The sequence below is a fragment of the Diospyros lotus genome, chromosome 6, assembly GCF_014633365.1.
Source record: "Diospyros lotus cultivar Yz01 chromosome 6, ASM1463336v1, whole genome shotgun sequence".
In the NCBI taxonomy this organism is placed as follows: domain Eukaryota; kingdom Viridiplantae; phylum Streptophyta; class Magnoliopsida; order Ericales; family Ebenaceae; genus Diospyros; species Diospyros lotus.
In genome coordinates this window covers 2,001,458-2,019,535 of record NC_068343.1, presented here as the reverse complement: position 1 = coordinate 2,019,535, position 18,078 = coordinate 2,001,458, and the positions used below count along the sequence as shown (strand labels likewise).

General features: G+C 33.5%; 4 protein-coding genes across 6 annotated transcripts; 2 read left to right on the top strand and 2 right to left on the bottom strand.

The window, feature by feature from the left end:
- Positions 1–152: 152 nt before the first annotated feature.
- Positions 153–3,497, bottom strand: LOC127803418 (phosphoenolpyruvate/phosphate translocator 2, chloroplastic-like). Of its 2 annotated transcripts, none has more exons than XM_052339622.1 (9): positions 2,809–3,497; positions 2,600–2,722; positions 2,365–2,517; positions 1,962–2,047; positions 1,778–1,862; positions 1,217–1,336; positions 1,061–1,138; positions 430–559; positions 153–329 (listed from the first exon to the last, which is right to left on the bottom strand). In XM_052339622.1, the coding sequence occupies exons 1-9, from the start codon at positions 3,184–3,186 to the stop codon at positions 259–261; spliced, it is 1,224 nt and encodes a 407-aa protein (XP_052195582.1). In that variant the 5' UTR covers positions 3,187–3,497; the 3' UTR covers positions 153–258. The 2 variants fall into 2 exon arrangements, with proteins under 2 accessions (XP_052195582.1, XP_052195583.1); XM_052339623.1 differs by having other exon boundaries at positions 2,849–3,210.
- A 744-nt stretch (positions 3,498–4,241) lies between these two features.
- On the bottom strand, positions 4,242–7,456 carry LOC127803419 (uncharacterized). 2 transcript variants are annotated; one of them, XM_052339624.1, is made up of 4 exons: positions 7,246–7,456; positions 6,128–6,655; positions 5,170–5,414; positions 4,242–5,056 (listed from the first exon to the last, which is right to left on the bottom strand). In XM_052339624.1, the coding sequence occupies exons 2-4, from the start codon at positions 6,574–6,576 to the stop codon at positions 4,812–4,814; spliced, it is 939 nt and encodes a 312-aa protein (XP_052195584.1). In that variant the 5' UTR covers positions 6,577–6,655; positions 7,246–7,456; the 3' UTR covers positions 4,242–4,811. The 2 variants fall into 2 exon arrangements, with proteins under 2 accessions (XP_052195584.1, XP_052195585.1); XM_052339625.1 differs by having other exon boundaries at positions 6,128–6,622.
- Positions 7,457–9,936: 2,480 nt separating this feature from the next.
- On the top strand, positions 9,937–11,005 carry LOC127803416 (uncharacterized). Its single transcript, XM_052339618.1, has 4 exons — positions 9,937–10,304; positions 10,384–10,489; positions 10,573–10,659; positions 10,808–11,005. The coding sequence occupies exons 1-4, from the start codon at positions 10,254–10,256 to the stop codon at positions 10,852–10,854; spliced, it is 291 nt and encodes a 96-aa protein (XP_052195578.1). The 5' UTR covers positions 9,937–10,253; the 3' UTR covers positions 10,855–11,005.
- A 2,905-nt stretch (positions 11,006–13,910) lies between these two features.
- On the top strand, positions 13,911–16,228 carry LOC127804780 (uncharacterized). Its single transcript, XM_052341785.1, has 2 exons — positions 13,911–14,578; positions 16,084–16,228. The coding sequence occupies exons 1-2, from the start codon at positions 13,992–13,994 to the stop codon at positions 16,103–16,105; spliced, it is 609 nt and encodes a 202-aa protein (XP_052197745.1). The 5' UTR covers positions 13,911–13,991; the 3' UTR covers positions 16,106–16,228.
- The last annotated feature ends 1,850 nt before the right edge of the window (positions 16,229–18,078 follow it).

Sequence of the window (18,078 nt, the reverse complement as noted above, 5' to 3'; positions counted from 1 at the left end):
CAGCAACCGCTGCGATGGGTTTGGTTGGTATGTTACTGATTCCACTTATCATGAATGATTGCTTGGGGAAATATTGCCAATTCTATTTCTCTGAAACAACAAATAAAGGTTGAGGTGAAATGCTTGTGGTGTTGGACTTTGGACCATTCTGGTTGGCTTTGCAAGAATGAGCGAATTTGATTTGATCCGAACGTCTGTTAAGACTTTTAAGACGTGGAAATTACAAGTGTATTCTGTCTGGAATGTGAAATGTGGGTGTCATGCAGCCTTGGGCTTTATGCGCTTTGCTCTTGTATACAGGAAGACCCCAGCAAGCGCAACAGCGGTTCCTGCAATCAACACTCATTGATCATCTCTCTCACATTTTCTACCCAAAAATTTGCAAAAATGTCATTTATTTTGTCGTAAGATCGAGAGGCATTCATTTACCAAGAGAGTTAATTGGCGAGACAGCCGTTTGGAAGAAGATTACTGATGAGATGATGACCACCACTCTCTTCACACAGTTTCCAACTGAATGGCTTACTGGCGATACCATTTGTAGTATATAATAAGAAACCTGCATCCACTCCCACTCGTTAGAATATAATCTAATAAGCACGTACTTGTTACAGGATGCTTTCAACTAAAAATGGATTAGGTTTACTATGTAACAAGCTCTTCCCATGAAAGCAGAAATATATATCCCTAAACTTAAAAAATCAACACTCAAAATAGAATTCTAGTACATGAAAGAAAGTCAAAACAACGTGTCCTCTTTACGGTAGAAACCATCCGAGTATCTTGAATGCACAATGCTCATTTTACGAAGTATATATTTTTGTACGCAATCTTTCTCTTGTTTTTAAAAAAAAAAAAATTGTTTTCATAATTTAAACTCATAACCCTTTAATAATCACAAACGAGCAATTTTACCGTTATTTCCAAAACTCACCATTCATCATAGTCACTTGTAAAAAAAAATGACTAACACATCATTCTCCTAGCATATTTTGTATATAAGCTTTTGTCACAAATATATTTTCCAATTCAGGGGAACACAAGGTAGGGAAGGCCTCGCCTGTTGGTAAGTGTGGAAGCAGAACCCAGCCAGGAGAGATCTCACACACAGCTCCTTCACATTCAATCCTTGAGTTGCCTGAAACAAGGTAATGCAAAATAAGAATTCTTCATAATTAACTAATGATAATTTCCGCTTTTTAGATGTAATACTTACAGCAAACTGCAAGTAAGAGGGACTAAACTTCACTCCTTCCATGAGAAGAGCAATTGGTGCCAACAGGAGGAATGAGATTATTGTTAAGACTGAGAAGAGATTGATATTGTCCAAAGCTTCCTGTTTAGAAATTAGAATTGATTGCTGGCTATGAGCTTTGTGCAGTGAGATTAAGGTAGAGAATACAAAAATGACTCTGTTGTACTATTCTACTTGAGTAATGAAAAGAAACTATTAAAAAAGGGACATTTTTAGTGTAAAAGATTTTTCATTTTGTGAAGATCAGGGGAAAGTCATATTTATATGCAATATTCCTATTGCTTCTTCTACAAATAGGCTATTTCCACAACTCCAACTGATGACCTTCTGATTAAAAAAAAGCAACCTTACTATTGCTACCAATAATGAAAAGATACAATTATTGAAATTAAATTACAATTTGGGGATTTTATTTGCAGTGAGAAAATTTTGTTTGAAGGAATATATAAGAAAAAATAATGTTGTTACAAAATTTAATGCCGAAAATGTCACTAAGATATTGCTTTGAGTCATGAAACTTACCTCTTTATTGACCATCAACTTTTTGCTAAGCACATTGCGTGATTGGTTGGTGAGATTGGAAGCCATTGCAGTGCCAAAGCCTATCCTGTTTTCAAATCAAAACAGAGCATTACTTGACAGAATCAGGCTTTTAACCATTTGAAGATATCCGAGCTTCAGAGAGAATGATGGATTAATCTCATACCAATTAAAAGAAGCCTCAGTGAATGATGCCAGAGCCACTCCACCAACTACTGGTACAAGAGAAGCAACTACCCAGAGACTAGGACTCTGTGTGAAAAGAATGGTCAAATTGAAATCTCGTTAACTTCAACATCACGGATTGTCAATTTGTGCAGTAATATCTTCTCTTATAGAACTCTTAACCACACTCCAACTGATAGCCCCCCAAAAAAATTCTTAATAACAACAATTTGTGACAATAAACATGCACAATTTACCCCATAACCTGCTAGAGAATCAAAATAGGTTGAATTTCTTATTTGAAATGGCAAATTTATAACCACAACCGATTTGATTTGAATTGAATACCTAGCTGTGGGCATGAAATATGAAGTAAATCCAGAAGGCCACCGATCATTTCTTACCTCCTTAAGAAACAGAGAAGAAAGGACCACAGTGAAGAAGGGTTCCATGGCTTTGATTGTATGAGTGAAAGAAACAGCAACTTTCCCAAGGCTTATATTAGTCAAGAGATTTCCCATGGTGTGAATCACTGCTAATGGCAGGATTGCTGAAAACTGAAAAGCGAACAACAAATTGAACATTTACAGAAATTCCACAAGAAAAGCCACAACTCGTTCAGCCTCAAATTAGAGATACCTGCGATTTAGTAATCCTGGGCCTTGGATAAAGGTTAAACGACCACATCAAAAATACAAGCACAGTTCCACAGCCAAATTGAAACGCCGTGACTGTCGCTGGAAATGGAAATACCTTTAGAACCTGCAACAACATTCTCTCTCACATAAATTAAATGGAAAAGGATGATTCAGAAACGGTGCCGATCGAGAAGAAAGAAATGAGAAAACCTGCTTGTTGTAGATGTTGAAGTAGATGTTCAGTAAGTACCAGACAACAAACATGGAACCGAGCTGAAGAGTCCGGAACAATTCCTCGGATTTCGCTGCTTCGTCGGCGTTTTCCGGCATCGAAGTGGCCCCGACTTTGAAGCCATTGGTCCTCTGGTTCAGAACCAGCAATGGAAGAGAGGAGGAGGCCTTGTCGAAGCTTGAAGTGGAAGAAAGGAAGAGCGTCGTTGATCGGAGACATTTACAGTCGTCGATTGATTTCAAGAAAGAGTAAGCATTCAAAGCAATTCGTCTGGGCCGAGAGCTCTGGCTCGGAGGGTTTCTTCTCGGATTGAGAAACGGAGCCGATGGACATAGAGATAAGGCATGGATCTCCATTTCCTAGCCTGACGAGAGAGAGAGAGAGAGAGCCAGCCAGCCAGACCATCGGCCGTTGGAGGACACTGGCAGTTGCTAAAGCGGCGTCGTTTTCATTGCTCCCGACGTGTGGACCCCTTAAATAATCATAATAGAAGCCCGGGATAAGATTTAAAAGAGCTCCACTACAAAGCCAGAGAAAGTTACAGAAATGGGGCAAAAAAACAAAATTGCCCCCTCCCCTTCCATGGATTGCCCCTGCCCTTGCTTCTCTCCTCTCCTTTCCATGGCCGTTGCCTTAGCCTCGTCGCCGCCCTCGTCTCGCCTCGCTACCATTGTCGCCTCTCCTCATTGATCGTCGCTGTAGCAAATCGACGAGACGAGACAAATATGGCAACGAGGTGACAGAGAAGAGGCGAGGCAACGAAAGCGTAGCGATGAGGCGACGGCAAGGCTAGGGCATCAACCATGGAAGGCAGAGGGTTTCCATGGGAGAGGACAAGAGATAGTAGGACGGGATAAAATCATCTTTTTACCCCTTTTCTATAAACTTATCTATAACCCATCGGGCTTCTAGTATTTTTCGATTTAAAATTAAAATAGAGTTTTAATTGAATTGATATGAGCTGAGCTAGGCTTAAGCTAGTCTCCAGACTCAAGTTCAAATAATTAAAGAGACCTATAATTATTCAAGTCTCGTTCTTTTTATTGTTTTTAATTTTTTTTAAACAGTAAATACATGTTTATTTTTATATTTTAAAAAATATATTTTTTTAAAATAAAAAATTATAAAAAAAACTCAAAATAATAAATAATTATTTTAATTATTTTCATCATAAATACATTTAAAAATTTTAAAATATAAAAAATATTATAGACAAAAAGAATATATTTTTAATAATCTAAAAGTAGATATTCAAAATATAAAATTAAAAATAAATTTAAATTAAAAATTAAAAACGAAAAGAACAACCCCTTACCTGTTTTCAAACTAAAATAAAATAAATTTTTTAAAAAAAAGTTGCATTAAACAATGGACTTTAATTGATGGGATCAAACATAAACCCCACCCCCCCCCCCCCCCCCAAAAAAAAAAGAGAGAAAAGCCATCAATCTAAAGGAGGGACCTGATGGAAATGAAATGGAGGATAATGTGTTGATATGAGAGATTCAACCTAATTGAGTTAGGTCACAAATGGCAACTTCTTGGGTTTGGATGGTAGCAGTGGGTGGTGGTGTGTGGCGGGGGGAACGAATGGAAGGCAGTGACTCAGTCAGTCACAGGTGTCACATGTGTACAGAATTTGCCGATGCAAAAAATGTGGCACACGAAAAAGACTCTTATCTACTTCACATCATATCCTGGGCTCTCTTCATTCTTCCATGAAATCGCCAGTCCTATTCACAAGTACTACCAACATTCATAACGTGCGAGAAATTTTTTCTTTTTTTGTATCCTTTTTGTGGGCAAAACTGTTTGATTCATAGCTTGAATAGAAGTTATGTTATGGTTTACTGAGACGAGATACCAAAAAAAGCCTTCCAGCCCCTTTCTAAATGCCAAATGCCAGGGCTGATTGATCCCCAGTTCTTGGTCACGGAAGATAGTTGATGGAAAACTTGGCGTCGGATCGGTGAAGTTATCTCTATGAAAGGGATCTGAGTCTCGCGAATGTCAGATACCCGGTGTGGCCTCTGGTTTCGGGTGATGGTCTAGCCATGACGGTCGAAGAACTGGGGATATCCCTTCCATTGCCACCTTCTTCACTTGAGAGCTGCCGCCTCTTGCAAGGGAGGGACCCGAGAGATCCACTGTCATCAGTTTGCCAGCCGTCTATTTTCACTTCTCTGACTTCATATGTGCGGAGCAATACTTCAAATGTTCTTATATCTAGACAGGCACGTAGTGAGTATCATCCATCATAGGAGTCAATGTGATCGTGTCACAGAATTAAATAACAAGTGCTAGAAAAATCCAGAAGAATTAGCTGCAAAAGTTCTCACCGGTAAAGCTAGTTCTAAGCGTGTCACAACATCGTTGCACTTGTTCAATGCACGGCGAGAAAGAGCACAGAATCCCGTCTTGTTTCAACATTTTCCCTGCAGAAGGAATAGCCAGCCAAGGTTGGGGTAGGTCGAGGAAGACAGAATCAGCCCTCCCAGAGAAATCATCAGGAAATCCCTCGCCTTGAATATCTCGAACTCCTACAGTGACTAAGCTATTCAGTCCTGTCTTCTCAAAATCCTCCCTGCCCCAAATAAAACATTAAAATTAGCAATCTTAAGAGTCCTACATGTTCTGAACATGCAAAGGTGCAACGACCTTCTCTCAAATTGCTTGAATTTAATGTGCCATAAAACAGGTGAAACATGCACAGCACAAAGAGCAATAATAATAACAAGACTTTTTTAGACTGCTTTAGTCCTAATCAAGGTTATTGCTAATGTTGCGTCACATCATGTAACCTGAATTCATCAATCCAACCAAAAATAATACAATCAACCAAATAAAAAAAAGAAAGAAAAGGTAACCTGACATCAATTTGAGAACACAAGCTTCACCTTGAGCCATATTTATCCAGTTGGCTTAGTTTGACGACACATCCGTGCTTTCAGTGACTACAAGAGTTTACAGAACACAAGGGTGCATGGTTTTGTAAGAGAAACCCACATAAAGGGTCCTCCTTAGCATGGAAAAGACTTAATATTTCAAGTTTTTAATTGCCAGCAAACATGCCGGAGAAAATGGCAGAAAGCTTTTCTCCTCGACTTGAGGATGATATGCCAATTAAAAAGGAAAAAGGCTGAGACCTCTTTCTCTCCTTTATCTTTCCCTTGTTTTTGTTTTCTGCTCATCTTTTTGCAGGCAAAAGAGCAATGACAGATATATACAGGACAAAAAAAAAAATTGTAGTAATGTTACAAGACAAAATACTCTAATGAAAACATTTCAATTACTTACCTTGCGGAGGCAGCCCTTTGTTCATGAAAATCAAATGTATAAACATGCCCTGTTGGAGCAATAGCCCTCGCGAGTGAGGTAGTCAAAGATCCACTTCCAGTGCCAGACTCAAGAACCAAACAGCCGGGAACTAATTCCAAGTACATAACAACAAAGCTAATATCTGCAATATATAAAATCTGAGTTCTGTGGCTCAAAACCAAAGTCCAAAGCTCAGGAGTTGGAGCTAACAAGTAAACAAATCCACCCTTGTTGCTAAACACCTTAGAGCCAAAGGGTTTCCCAATCCAGTCTGAATGTTTAAAAACACCAAATCGGTTTTGAAGAGCAGAATTCTCACATACTTTAACAGCCTTCATAATATCATGCCTCTCATATACAATAACCAAGTCTCCATCGCTAATATGGCGGTTAAATGCTATCTTTTTTGCAGGATCAACTGGCAGCATCACTAAACTCGTGTAAGCAATATGCTAAGTCACTCAAGACAGTTATCTAATGAAAATAAATTCAGAAGATATAAGTACCCTGCAAAAAGGATTTCAATATTGACGTCAAACAAGGTATGGAATAAGCTCGCAGCCTAACGAATGGCAATAAGTGAAAATACAATAACTTTCTCAATGATAAATCAACAAGTGTTCGTTCAAAAGAAATCTTCTAATGCATACATGATCATGTCAAACTTACTAAAATAAACTTTTATTGAGAAACTCTTCTTTTTTCGGGTAATTCTTTCTCGGATAGCCCTTCTTTCAACAAATCTTTCTCAACTTTTCTCAAGTACTGGTGCAGCAACTGATAACAAAATTTCGTAATGTCCTTCTTGATAATAAGCCCAGTAAATCCACATTGTGCTTGGATTACCTCAAGATGGCGCATGGGACCATTCCTTAAGCTAAACCGATTAGGATTACCATACCACCACAACAATAACAATCTCTTAATCGTTGAGAACTAGAGTTAATCCTCTCGTTTCCAGAGCCATCCAAACAACCTCGACTAAAAAATCATTAAGAATCCCTTAATCGTTGAAGCTCTTAGTCCTCCTCTAGTTTCTAATGCAGGAAAAGGAGTGGAAAGAACCAACTAAAAAATCGAGAGAGGAGGAGACTTACCGTCGACGAGTCGCGCAACGTGACCGGCGGCGCAATTTTAGTTCTCGGATAAGAACCCTAGACGATTTTGGAACGGAATGGAAGCACAAACACAGTACAGTACAGCACAGGCAAGAAACCGAGAATGGAAGAACTAATTCGCTGAAGCAAGAAGCCCTAATCAGATTCAATTCAAAGCGGAGACTTGATTTGAGATGCAAGTCAGGTTGGCGGGCCCTTCTACAATTCTATTATATATATGGATTTGGGTTTGGGTTTGGGTTTGGGTAATCAACCATTGGGCGTGGGCTAGGTAATGGGCTTCGGTGTGTTATGTATACTGATTGCGTAGATGGCAAAAAATAATAAAATATAATCAGCCAAAAAGAGTAATCATATTCACCACGGAGGGATTTGCAATTTATACACGTGCTACTCAAATTAGGTTTTATTCTATTAAATTTGAGTTTGGATTTAAAAAAAATCAAAATGCAAGATTTTGGATTTTTGGTACCAAAGTAATTAGGGTAGGCATTCCGTCGGTTTGGTAATTGAATTGACTGAAATGTTAAAATCAAAATAACTGAATATGTGTCAAAAATTGAATCAAATCAACCGAACAAATATAAAAACTAAAAAAATCAAACAAATACGAAAAAATCAAAATTGCCAATTTTCTATCAAACCATTGGTAAAAAATGATGTTATTTGATAATTTTGATCGATTATTTTTTTAATACAAAAATTGAATTGAATCGAACATAAAAATTATCAAATTTAAAAATCGAATCAAACCAACCCTTTACTTGAATCGAACCAAATTAACAATTTCAATCAATTCAATTTGACTATTTCATATTTTACTCATCCCTAAAATTAATATAACATTTTCATCCATAAAATAGCAATGAGCAATTGATCCAAGTAATAGAGTTGGAAATTATATAGAGAGAGCGCCTCAATTTTCAATTCTAATTGAGAATCGAAAAAAAAAAACTAACATTAGAATAAGAAAGGTTTGATCTCGAATTGAACGAATTTTTTTAATTTTATTAGTCAATTCAGACCTAATCTTGCTCACCGACTATTATTCCAGACATGTGAGTATATATATTATATGTTATTTATGTATTAATATCTTAAACTATTATTTATATTTCAACTCATAAATAAATTATTAAATTTGTAAAGAGTCAGGATATGTATTAAAAATATTATTTTGATTTTAAAATTTAAAATTTAATCTTAATTTAGATGTTGTAATTTTTTTTCTTATTTTAATAGAATTAATTACACAAATAATAACCCAACTTTGCATTCTATTACGATTTGGTCATTGAACTTTAAAATTTTACCTGTTAGTCATTGATATTTCAAAACGGTTATTGCTTAGTCACTAAATTTTGAAATGTTACCTGTTAGTCACTAATATTTTAAAACTGTTACTGCTTAGTTACTGAATTTTAAAATATTATCTATTAGTCATTGATATTTCAAAACTGTTACATTGAACTTTAAAATATTACATATTAGTCACTAATATTTCAAAATTATTCCTCATTCGTCACTCGTGAACTTAAAGTTCAGTGACTATCAAGTGACGGGTGAAAAACGATTTTGAAATATCAATGATTAGCAGGTAATATTTTAAAGTTTAATGACTAAACAGTAACAGTTTTGAAATATCAGTGACTAACAGGTAACATTTTAAAATTCAGTGATTAAGCAGTAATCGTTTTGAAATATTAGTGACTAACATGTAATATTTCAAAATTCAATGATCAAACAATAATGGAATGCAAAGTTGAGTTATTATTGGTGTAATTAACTCTATTTTAATATTATTTTAATTCTAATCAAATATTTAAATAATATTTGAGACAGATTTGGAGCTCCTTCAATATGGTTTAAGAAAGGATCTCCCAATTTTGTAATTAAGATTGATTTTAACATTCCAATTACGTTTGAGTTTGGTACAATAATAGACATTTTATTTCATTCCATTTGAACTGTGAGCGTTAAATACAAAAGTGGAGATTTCCCCTTATTCGATGACGTCTTGTCTTGTATAGTAGCAAAAAGAAAAAAAAAAAATGGTCAAATTTTTATTTTTATTTTTGTATTTTTATGTTTTTTTGTGGTTATTTAAATTTTTTATTATCTCAATTACACTTTTAAACATGATTTTTGAATTAATTTAACCATAATATTTTGAATTTTTTTTTGTAGTAATATAAATTTTTCATTGTTTCAATTACATCATTAAATCTATATTTTCGAGGGAATATAATCCATATACTTTTATGTGTAAAAAAAAAAAAATCATATTTTTATCCATATATTTTTATTATTTTCTATTACACACTTAGACTTAATTTTTGAGTCAATTTAATTCTTTGTACTTTGACTTTTTTTTCATATAGCAACTTAAATTTGTTATTATTTCAATTATACCTTTAAATAAATATTTTTTAGTTAATTTAATCCTTTATATTTTTATGTATAAAAAATAAAATAAAATAATAAAATATACGTCACATTTTATTCACATCAAAATATAAAAATTAAACTGACTTGAAAATACAGATTTAAATATATAATCGAAATAATAAAAAATTTAAGTGATTAAAAAAAATGAAAGAGAAAAAACTTAGACAAAAATATAAATTTGGTTAAAATGGTCGGAAGACAAAAGCCTTATCGGGTGGAGGGGCAGATGAGATGAGGTTGAGGTTGAGGTTGAGGTGAAGCCCTGGCTTTGGATTTCTCCTGCTCTTTTGGCCCTTCACTTGGGATATCTCTGGATAACAACCCTTCTCTTCTCTTCTCTTCTCTTCCCCCCCAATCTACAAATATCTCTACAAATATCTCTCTAAATATCTCTCCCCTACGCCTACTACTACTACCCTACACTTACCTTTTCTTCACCCTCTCTCTCTCTCTCTCTCTCTCTCTTAATTTGTCCTAACTCTCTCTCTCTCTCTCTGTGTCTCCTTCCGGAGGCGCTGCGTTAATAAGAGACATCGACGATGCCTCAAGTCCCCTGTTTGCATTGCCACCCCCACACCTACATTAGAATGGTAAAACTCTTTAATATATACTATTTTATAGCACTACTGTAAAGTTTCAAATTAATGTTACAATAATTTATACTTACAGGTTCAGCATTTGATTGAAAGGTGCCTTCTCTTTCACATGACTCGAGACGACTGCATCACTGCCCTCGCCAAGCATGCGAGGATCCACCCCCTCGTCACCATTACTGGTTACTACTTCAACTTAATTATAAGCTCCTCTCTCTCTCTCTCTCTCTGTCTGGCGATGGTGATTAAGATTGATTAATTGCAGTGTGGGAAGGGCTTCTGAAGGAGAACATGGGGTTCTTTCAAGCATATCACCAAGCTATTTCTCTCAGGCGGCACTTGATCTTTAGCAGTAAGCCCACTAATTAATTAGTGCATATATGCATGTTTAAGAAGAGATTATTGCCTGTTAGATATGTAAGTTCGTGATCTGATTGATTAAATAAAGTATTTTGATTGATGGAGTGGGGATTGATTGGTGATGGCCTTTGTATTTACAGACGGGTCACATGAGAGGGTGTTCAATTCCAGAAGAAGAAAGCTGTAGAGCGGAGTGAGACAAAAACCCAAACCCAAGACTGAGTTAGTAGCCAGCGAGATTATTTAAATATTATTATAATCAAATCCAGGGCTGGTTTACAGTGTATATTCACTGTGTAATTAAGTTTGTAGCCAATGTATGCAGTTTTATTTTTTTATTGATTGATTTATTTTGAGTTGCTAGTTTAGTCTAAATTTTATGGAATAGATGCAGCTCCTCCCATCATCATTAATGTTAAACAAGCTTAGTGCTTGATTACGTTTAGTGTCAGAATTACCAACGCATTTAGCCTTGGGTGGTATTTGGTATGACAATAATAATTTATATATTTCGGTAATTTTTATTAAAATGAGTAAAATAAGATTATATCAAAATAAGATTGAAATATTTTTCAAACTAAGTTATGGAATAGTCAAGATGAGATTGTGAAGCATTTTAATATTTTTATCAAATTATTTGTTAAATTTTTTAGAATGTACTGAATGACACATGCGTCATTTTTTCTTATATGTAAGAATTAATAAATTTTCGAGAAATTACGTGACTTCTTATTTTTCTTATTCGGAGGGAGAGAGATGAATTTATTTGAAAAAACTCGGATAAAAAGTTACGTGAGTTCTTTTTCAAAAGTCATTAAATAAATTTAATAAATATAATAAAAAACACTTTTGTTTGGAATATTTTTTATATTTCACTTTTTCTGATCTATGTCTTGATCAACAAACACTACATTTGTATGTTAAATTCCCATGAATATGTCTTTTTGAAATGAATTTGTTGATCCCTAATTATAATAATAATATTTTTTTTTTTTTAGTGCGAGAGAGTGTCTCGATTAAGATTTGCGAGTGATTTGTGAGAAGTGAGTGACCAACAAGAAGCATGTGACCTATAAAGAAGAAATCGATTAAGAGTACGGGTGATCTCTTGTGCAGGCCCTCTGATAGGTAAGTTAATTTGTGGATGAGTATGTAGAATGCAAAAGGTAAGTAGAGTTGTAGTCTAAGTAATGATGTGAGTGTACATTTTCTAAAAGAATAGTTTTCCCATTTTTGGAAGGAAGGAGATTGATAAGTAGAGGAAGCACCACAATACTTTGTGGGCATTTCAGGTTCTCTTTCGAATTTTTAGGCGAGGATATTGGAGATCCACAAGAGTCTCCCAAATAGTTATGATCAAGTGATGTATGAATTCTCGAGAAGATCTCTCGAATGACTAAAGAAAGGCTCTCATGTGAATTACTTGATTGTCTCTTAATCTGAGTCATTCGCTCTTAATCACTCGATTGACGTCTTATGGGTCTCTTGGTTATTCAATGACTTCATGCACCTATAACTTATTTTTGTGAATCTTTTCATTCAATATACTTTTGATTCTCTTATTTTGGATTTGAACTTACTTTTTTCGACATAACAGAATTAATTTTTCACACTTTATAGGACTCATTTTCCAACCAAGAGGGGTGGGAAAAACTTTTCTAAGCAAAGAGAATTTGAGACAAATTTATCCTCGGCTATATAAACAAAAGCAAACCCAACAGACTCTATTTTTCAAAAAAAAAAACTCTTTATATATTTTGTTTTAAAAAATAAAATTAATTATGTTTCTGAAATTTAAGACCTCTAAATAATTACTAATTTATCAAAGAACTTTACCGTCACATTAGATCTTATTTTGTTTAAAAATTTTACCTAAACAATTAAAAATAAACTACAATTATCAAATGCATAACATCAACCATAAATATATAACATTCAAATAATATTAATTAACGCGTAATTGATTCATTTGGTGTAAAATTTAATTATTCCATGGATGTGGAATGCGTTACATTGGAATAAGAGAACAAACGTTGAAGCAGCGGTTAGTGATCAATATAAGTAAATAGATTTTAATTACGTAACTTATTTAATTTTTTAATTAGTAAAAACTCATAAAAAAATATTATCAAAATAATTGGACAATAATTTATATATATCAATATTATTTTAACCTATCCTGAGGGGGATTCTCTCCAAAAATGTATCATGCTCGGGAGAAGATGTCCTCCCGAGGGGAAGGGTCTCGAGGGGAAAAGTGTAGAGAGAAGTTTTCTCGAACAATTCTGCATCTCCCATTCGGAAAGGCATTGCACTTTCGTACGTTCGTGTCATGTGTTTTAGTTATTAATCAATGGCTATTAATAGCCCTTAACCCCTTATATTACAAGCTCTCCAACTCTCGGATTTTGAAAACACTAACAATACAAGCTCTCCCAAAAAATTACCTTTCTCCCTAACGACTCTCTATTGCATCCAATCGTACACTAATGCATAATTTTATCTGCATCCAGACTTCTTCACAACCTCTTTTGACTTAGATATCAGAGAGATTGTGCGGAAGAAGTCCCTGCATGCCTTCTGACTTGTAAGTCTTAGAGGTTTTCTCTGGAGCTAACTTCAGTTCTCTCAAATAACTTTCTCTTATATATAAGCCTTGTTTTCTCACCTAGTTCTACCAATTCTCGAAGCTTAAATTGCAGTCTAATATCTTTTTGACTTGATTTATTTGCAATAAAGCCTTGTTGTTTAAAATTTAAGTATATCTTCGGGCAATTTTTTTATTTTTATAGAAAACGCTGGTTAAATAAAAAACTTTTTATTCAGTTCTTATGATTTTACTTTAAGTCTCGAGGTCTTTTATTTAATTTTTTATAATTTAAATTTATTATTAATGACAATCTATTTAGGTAATTGAATTAATTAAGGGAATTTGGGCAAAAAGAGAAAATATAATCTATTTAAATTTTAATGGTACAAAGATAAGAAGAAAGCATATATTCACTTTAGAAACTCGTTTTGCGTTACTTTTTAGTGAGAACCAAACAGACCATAACCCGTACTGATCCACTAACTTTATTTGATTCCCTAATCGGTTCATTATTTGGCAGAAATTAGTACAGTATAGTAAGTATGTATCTTCCTCATATACCCACAATGATTGTTTGGAATTTATTTCCGTAAATATGTTAGAAAACAAATAGGAGAACCAACCCAATAGTATTCGTCAACTCTCCGGTTACCCTTCTGCTCTGCGTATTATCATAGCCATCCTGCCGCCGCCGCCGCCGCCGCCCGGCCGGAGGCCATTACTCAACTCAACCAATGTTTTTCCCGCCCTACCAGCGCCCATGCTCCGCCGCTTTCCAGTTCTTAATCTTTCTAATCTTCGCCTTGACGGTGATAGCCGGCCTCGCAGCCTTCATTATCTATCTTATTCAGCCTCACCCGCCGGAGTTTCAAATCGACGCCGTCTCCGTCTCCCCATTCGCCATCTCCAAAGCTAAAATAAACGCAGTGTGGCGCATCAACTTCCATCTTAGAAACCCTAATTACAGAACCACAATCACGTGCGAAGAGGTGGAGATTTTTGCGTGCTATAAAGGCGTGCTTTTGGCTTCAGCAACCATGGCTTCTCTTCACCTGCCCACTGATTTCCATGGTTTATTGACAGTGATCATTCCTGCGCCTCGTCCGTTAATTGCAAATGATGTTGCGAACGTCATTTTCATGGACTGGGAGCGAGGCGCTGTGGCCTTCAGCTTTAAGGTGCGTTCAAAGATTAGCTTCGATCCTTCGACGTTGATTGAGAAGAAACGGTGGATGACAGTCGCCTGTGATAATGCGACGATCGTTTCCAATCTAACGGGTGGATGGATGATGGAAGGACTGCCATTCTGCCGGCTTAATCTGTAAGTAATAAAGTATCACTAAAATGTATGGTTTTCAGACCAAAAATAAGGCAAAATACATATATTTTTATTTATTTTTTAAATTATTTAAACTTTTTATTATTTTGATTACACTCATTTATTTATATTTTTTAGTCAATTTGATCTCTTATAATTTAACCTTTTTTGCGTGACAACTCAAATTTTTTATTATTTCGATTACACTCATATATTTATATTTTTTAGTCAATTTAACTTAAAGGTGTGCGTGGTACGGTTTGGCCGGTCTGAATTATTTTTAACACGTCAAATCGCTAGTGTGGTTTTTCAATCAGCGGTCTGGTTTGGGTGTGGCCAAACCGCACCAAACCACACCGCATTTGCTGTCTAGTTTGGTGCGGTTTACCGCAGTTTGAAATGCTACTTAAAATTACTAAAAAAAATTTAAAAATGGTAAATAAAAACACAAAGGTAAATAAATAGGAGTCAAAAATAAAGATAAAATAGTGTAAAAAATAAATAGGAGGGGCTGCCATTTATTAGATTTTATAATAATAATTTTTTATATTTTTTATTATTATTTTCTTAGACGGTTCGGTTTAAAACAGAACCGCCAATTATCCAAATCGCAAACTGTGCGGTTTGGACAAGATTCAAACCATTTTCGACCGCCAAAAAAAAAAAAAATCGATTAGATCGGTCTGGTTCGGTTCGGTTTGGCCGATTTTCGTAGTACATTGATTTTTTTGAATACCCTTAATTTAACCCCTATATTTTAACGTAAAAAAACATACAATGTATAGTTTTCAGCCCAAAAATAAGGCCAAATACATATTTTTGTTGCTATACTTTTACACTTTTTTTTCATGTGATTATTCAAATTTTTTGTTATTTCGATTACATTTATTAATTATCTATATTTTTGAATCAATTTAACCCATTATACTTTTATTTTTTTTAATAGCAATCCGAACTTTTTATTATTTCGATTATATATATTTATATATGTATTTTTAAGTTAATTTAACCTCTATTGTGTAAAAAAATAATTAAATTGACTCATCTCACTTTATTTTTTTTTTACATATTAAAATATAAAAATTAAATTGATTTGAAAATATAAGTATAAAAATATAATCGAAATTATTAAAAGTATAGGGATTAAATTGAGTCGAAAATACAAGTTTAATAATATAATTAGAATAAAAAAAAGTTTGAATAATTAAAAAAAATAAAAATATATATATTTGACCCAAAAACAAAGATATATTCATTATAGTTGACGTGGTCTATACAAATAAAATTCTAAACTCGAGTACTTGAAGATAATTCTAGCTAGTGTGCATATGAAATATAAAAATAATATTCTTAGGGAAATTCACTAAACGATAGAAGAAGACATTTTATGAATATACATATCAATAGTGTGACAAGCTGACAATAATATATAGTTTAATTAAAGATTATCATAACATGTTCTTAATTTACCTTTAAACTTATTTCATTTTATTTGTTATCGTCTCCAGATCAAGGGATAAAGAATCTTGAAGAATACAAGAGAAGAAAGGATTGAAACTGTTGTCCGAAGGCCAAATTGAATTCCATTTATCAGCTGACCCTCGCGTTAATGTTATTCCTCTTCTACTCCTTAATTTTTTATTTAATTTTCTAATTGTATTTTCACATGAGAGATAATGGTATAAAATCCTTTTTGCATTTAAGCATAAATCTCATAGTTCTTTAATGTTTTAATACTTAACTTTTTTTTTTTTTTTGCTACAATGATTTACTCTGACAAGTGTTGTTGTGGAGATGTAATAATAAATTTATAATTACAAAAAATTATTTATTTTGAATTTTTAATCTCCTGAAGACCTATAAAAGAGAAACAGTCAGAGGCACAGAATGTCTCTTGTAGTAGCCATTCGATGCTTAACAAAGAAACTCTCAAGATTAAAAATTTATTTAATATTTTTGGAATCATATGTTTAATATTTTTGAGCAAAAATATCGAAGACGAGTTGATATATTTTTGAACATAAAAAATACTCTTGAGAACACCTAGGAATGGCCTATGAAAGAGTCTCCCTGACTTCATTCCTTAGACTTATTCATTTTGGACATATTTCAAATTTAAATTTACTTTCTTAAATATAATAATAATAAAAAATATATTTTCTAAAAATTTATATAAAAATGTCATCAAATTTATGTGACAATAATAATTTTAACAATTATAAATTATTTGAATAATTTGTATAAATTTTTATTGTATATTATCCTCTTGCCACGTCAATGTCATGATCTTAAAACCACGTAAGGTTGGACAACCCATGAAAAGGATGACGAGCGTAAGAAACTGAGGATTGGGTTTTGATGCTTCCAAACAGAGCCATTCCACGCGGCACGTGTATGGTGTGCTTTCACAAATTCAATTTTATTTTGTATAATAATAATGGCAATAATTCTCTCTTCAACCGTCAAATAATTGAATCTCATAAAGTCTTGTTTGGTTGGGCTTCCCAGCCGACGTAGTAAAATCTCATTTGACACGTCGGCCACGTGACAAGGACAAGGAGGTCAGGTTAAATTATTAAAAACAAAAGTATTTTATTATAAAAAAGATAATCATAATTTTTAAAAATATAAATTAATTTAGTATATTATAGCATGTAATATTATTAGTAAAAAGTTTTACAGCATTTAATTATTTATAAATATCACCATAGTGAATATGGGTGCCTATTTGATTGGTTTAGTTACCAATCAATCGGATTACTCAAACCTGAATAAATTAAATATTTTTTAAAAATTAAACTGAATCAATTAAATTAATAAAATTAAAAAACTCAAAATTAGATAGAGAAAAAGTAGAGGGGTGGGATAAAAAATAGAAGAAGGTGACGATCAACGATGATGACGAACATCACAAATGATAGTCAACGTCATAGGAGGTGTAGGATGTCAATGACAAATTGAGACAAGAGAGATGAAACAAAATGAAAATCGAAAAAGACGTCTACGAGGCACATTGTGAGATAAATAATGTCATCTTTGACAATCGATCAATCAAAATTAAAAAATAAAGAATCAAAAATAAATAAAAAAAGAGTCGAGGTAAAGAGAAAGGGGAAGAGTCAAAAGACTCGCCCTTGCCTTCTATTAAACAATTGTCTCTTTCATTGAATATACTCTTATCTAATTATTAATTTAGTTAAAAATAATATTATTTTTTGATATTTTGATTTATTTAATTATTTTAATTTATTTTTAATAAAAAGATTGAATTAAATTAAAATAATTAAAAATAGAATGGAACCGTTCTAAAAATTAAATAGAATCGAACTGCGAATTTCAATAAGTTGAATTCGATTATTTTAATTTAATCAAAATTTTATACACCGTTAACAGTGAATATAATATAAAATTTTGACGTGTAATATAAAGGACACCCGTTGGTCAGTCACGTCACTGTCTTACGCGGCATTGAGAATGGTATTTTTGTTATTTTTTATTGATAA

What these genes read in the sequence shown, in the direction of transcription:
- LOC127803418 (XM_052339622.1), bottom strand. Translation starts at nt 3,186, where the DNA reads ATGGAGATCCATGCCTTATCTCTATGTCCATCGGCTCCGTTTCTCAAT. An exon ending in CCAGGATTACTAAATCGCAG is followed by an intron (nt 2,518 to 2,599) that starts GTATCTCTAATT and finishes TTCGCTTTTCAG; the next exon opens with TTTTCAGCAATCCTGCCATT. An exon ending in AGTTGATGGTCAATAAAGAG is followed by an intron (nt 1,337 to 1,777) that starts GTAAGTTTCATG and finishes ATTTCTAAACAG; the next exon opens with GAAGCTTTGGACAATATCAA.
- LOC127803419 (XM_052339624.1), bottom strand. Translation starts at nt 6,576, where the DNA reads ATGCTGCCAGTTGATCCTGCAAAAAAGATAGCATTTAACCGCCATATT. An exon ending in CAAAGGGCTGCCTCCGCAAG is followed by an intron (nt 5,415 to 6,127) that starts GTAAGTAATTGA and finishes TATTTGGGGCAG; the next exon opens with GGAGGATTTTGAGAAGACAG. An exon ending in GCTTAGAACTAGCTTTACCG is followed by an intron (nt 5,057 to 5,169) that starts GTGAGAACTTTT and finishes GTGCCTGTCTAG; the next exon opens with ATATAAGAACATTTGAAGTA.
- LOC127803416 (XM_052339618.1), top strand. Translation starts at nt 10,254, where the DNA reads ATGCCTCAAGTCCCCTGTTTGCATTGCCACCCCCACACCTACATTAGA. An exon ending in CCCACACCTACATTAGAATG is followed by an intron (nt 10,305 to 10,383) that starts GTAAAACTCTTT and finishes TTATACTTACAG; the next exon opens with GTTCAGCATTTGATTGAAAG. An exon ending in GCGGCACTTGATCTTTAGCA is followed by an intron (nt 10,660 to 10,807) that starts GTAAGCCCACTA and finishes TTGTATTTACAG; the next exon opens with ACGGGTCACATGAGAGGGTG.
- LOC127804780 (XM_052341785.1), top strand. Translation starts at nt 13,992, where the DNA reads ATGTTTTTCCCGCCCTACCAGCGCCCATGCTCCGCCGCTTTCCAGTTC. An exon ending in CCATTCTGCCGGCTTAATCT is followed by an intron (nt 14,579 to 16,083) that starts GTAAGTAATAAA and finishes TATCGTCTCCAG; the next exon opens with ATCAAGGGATAAAGAATCTT.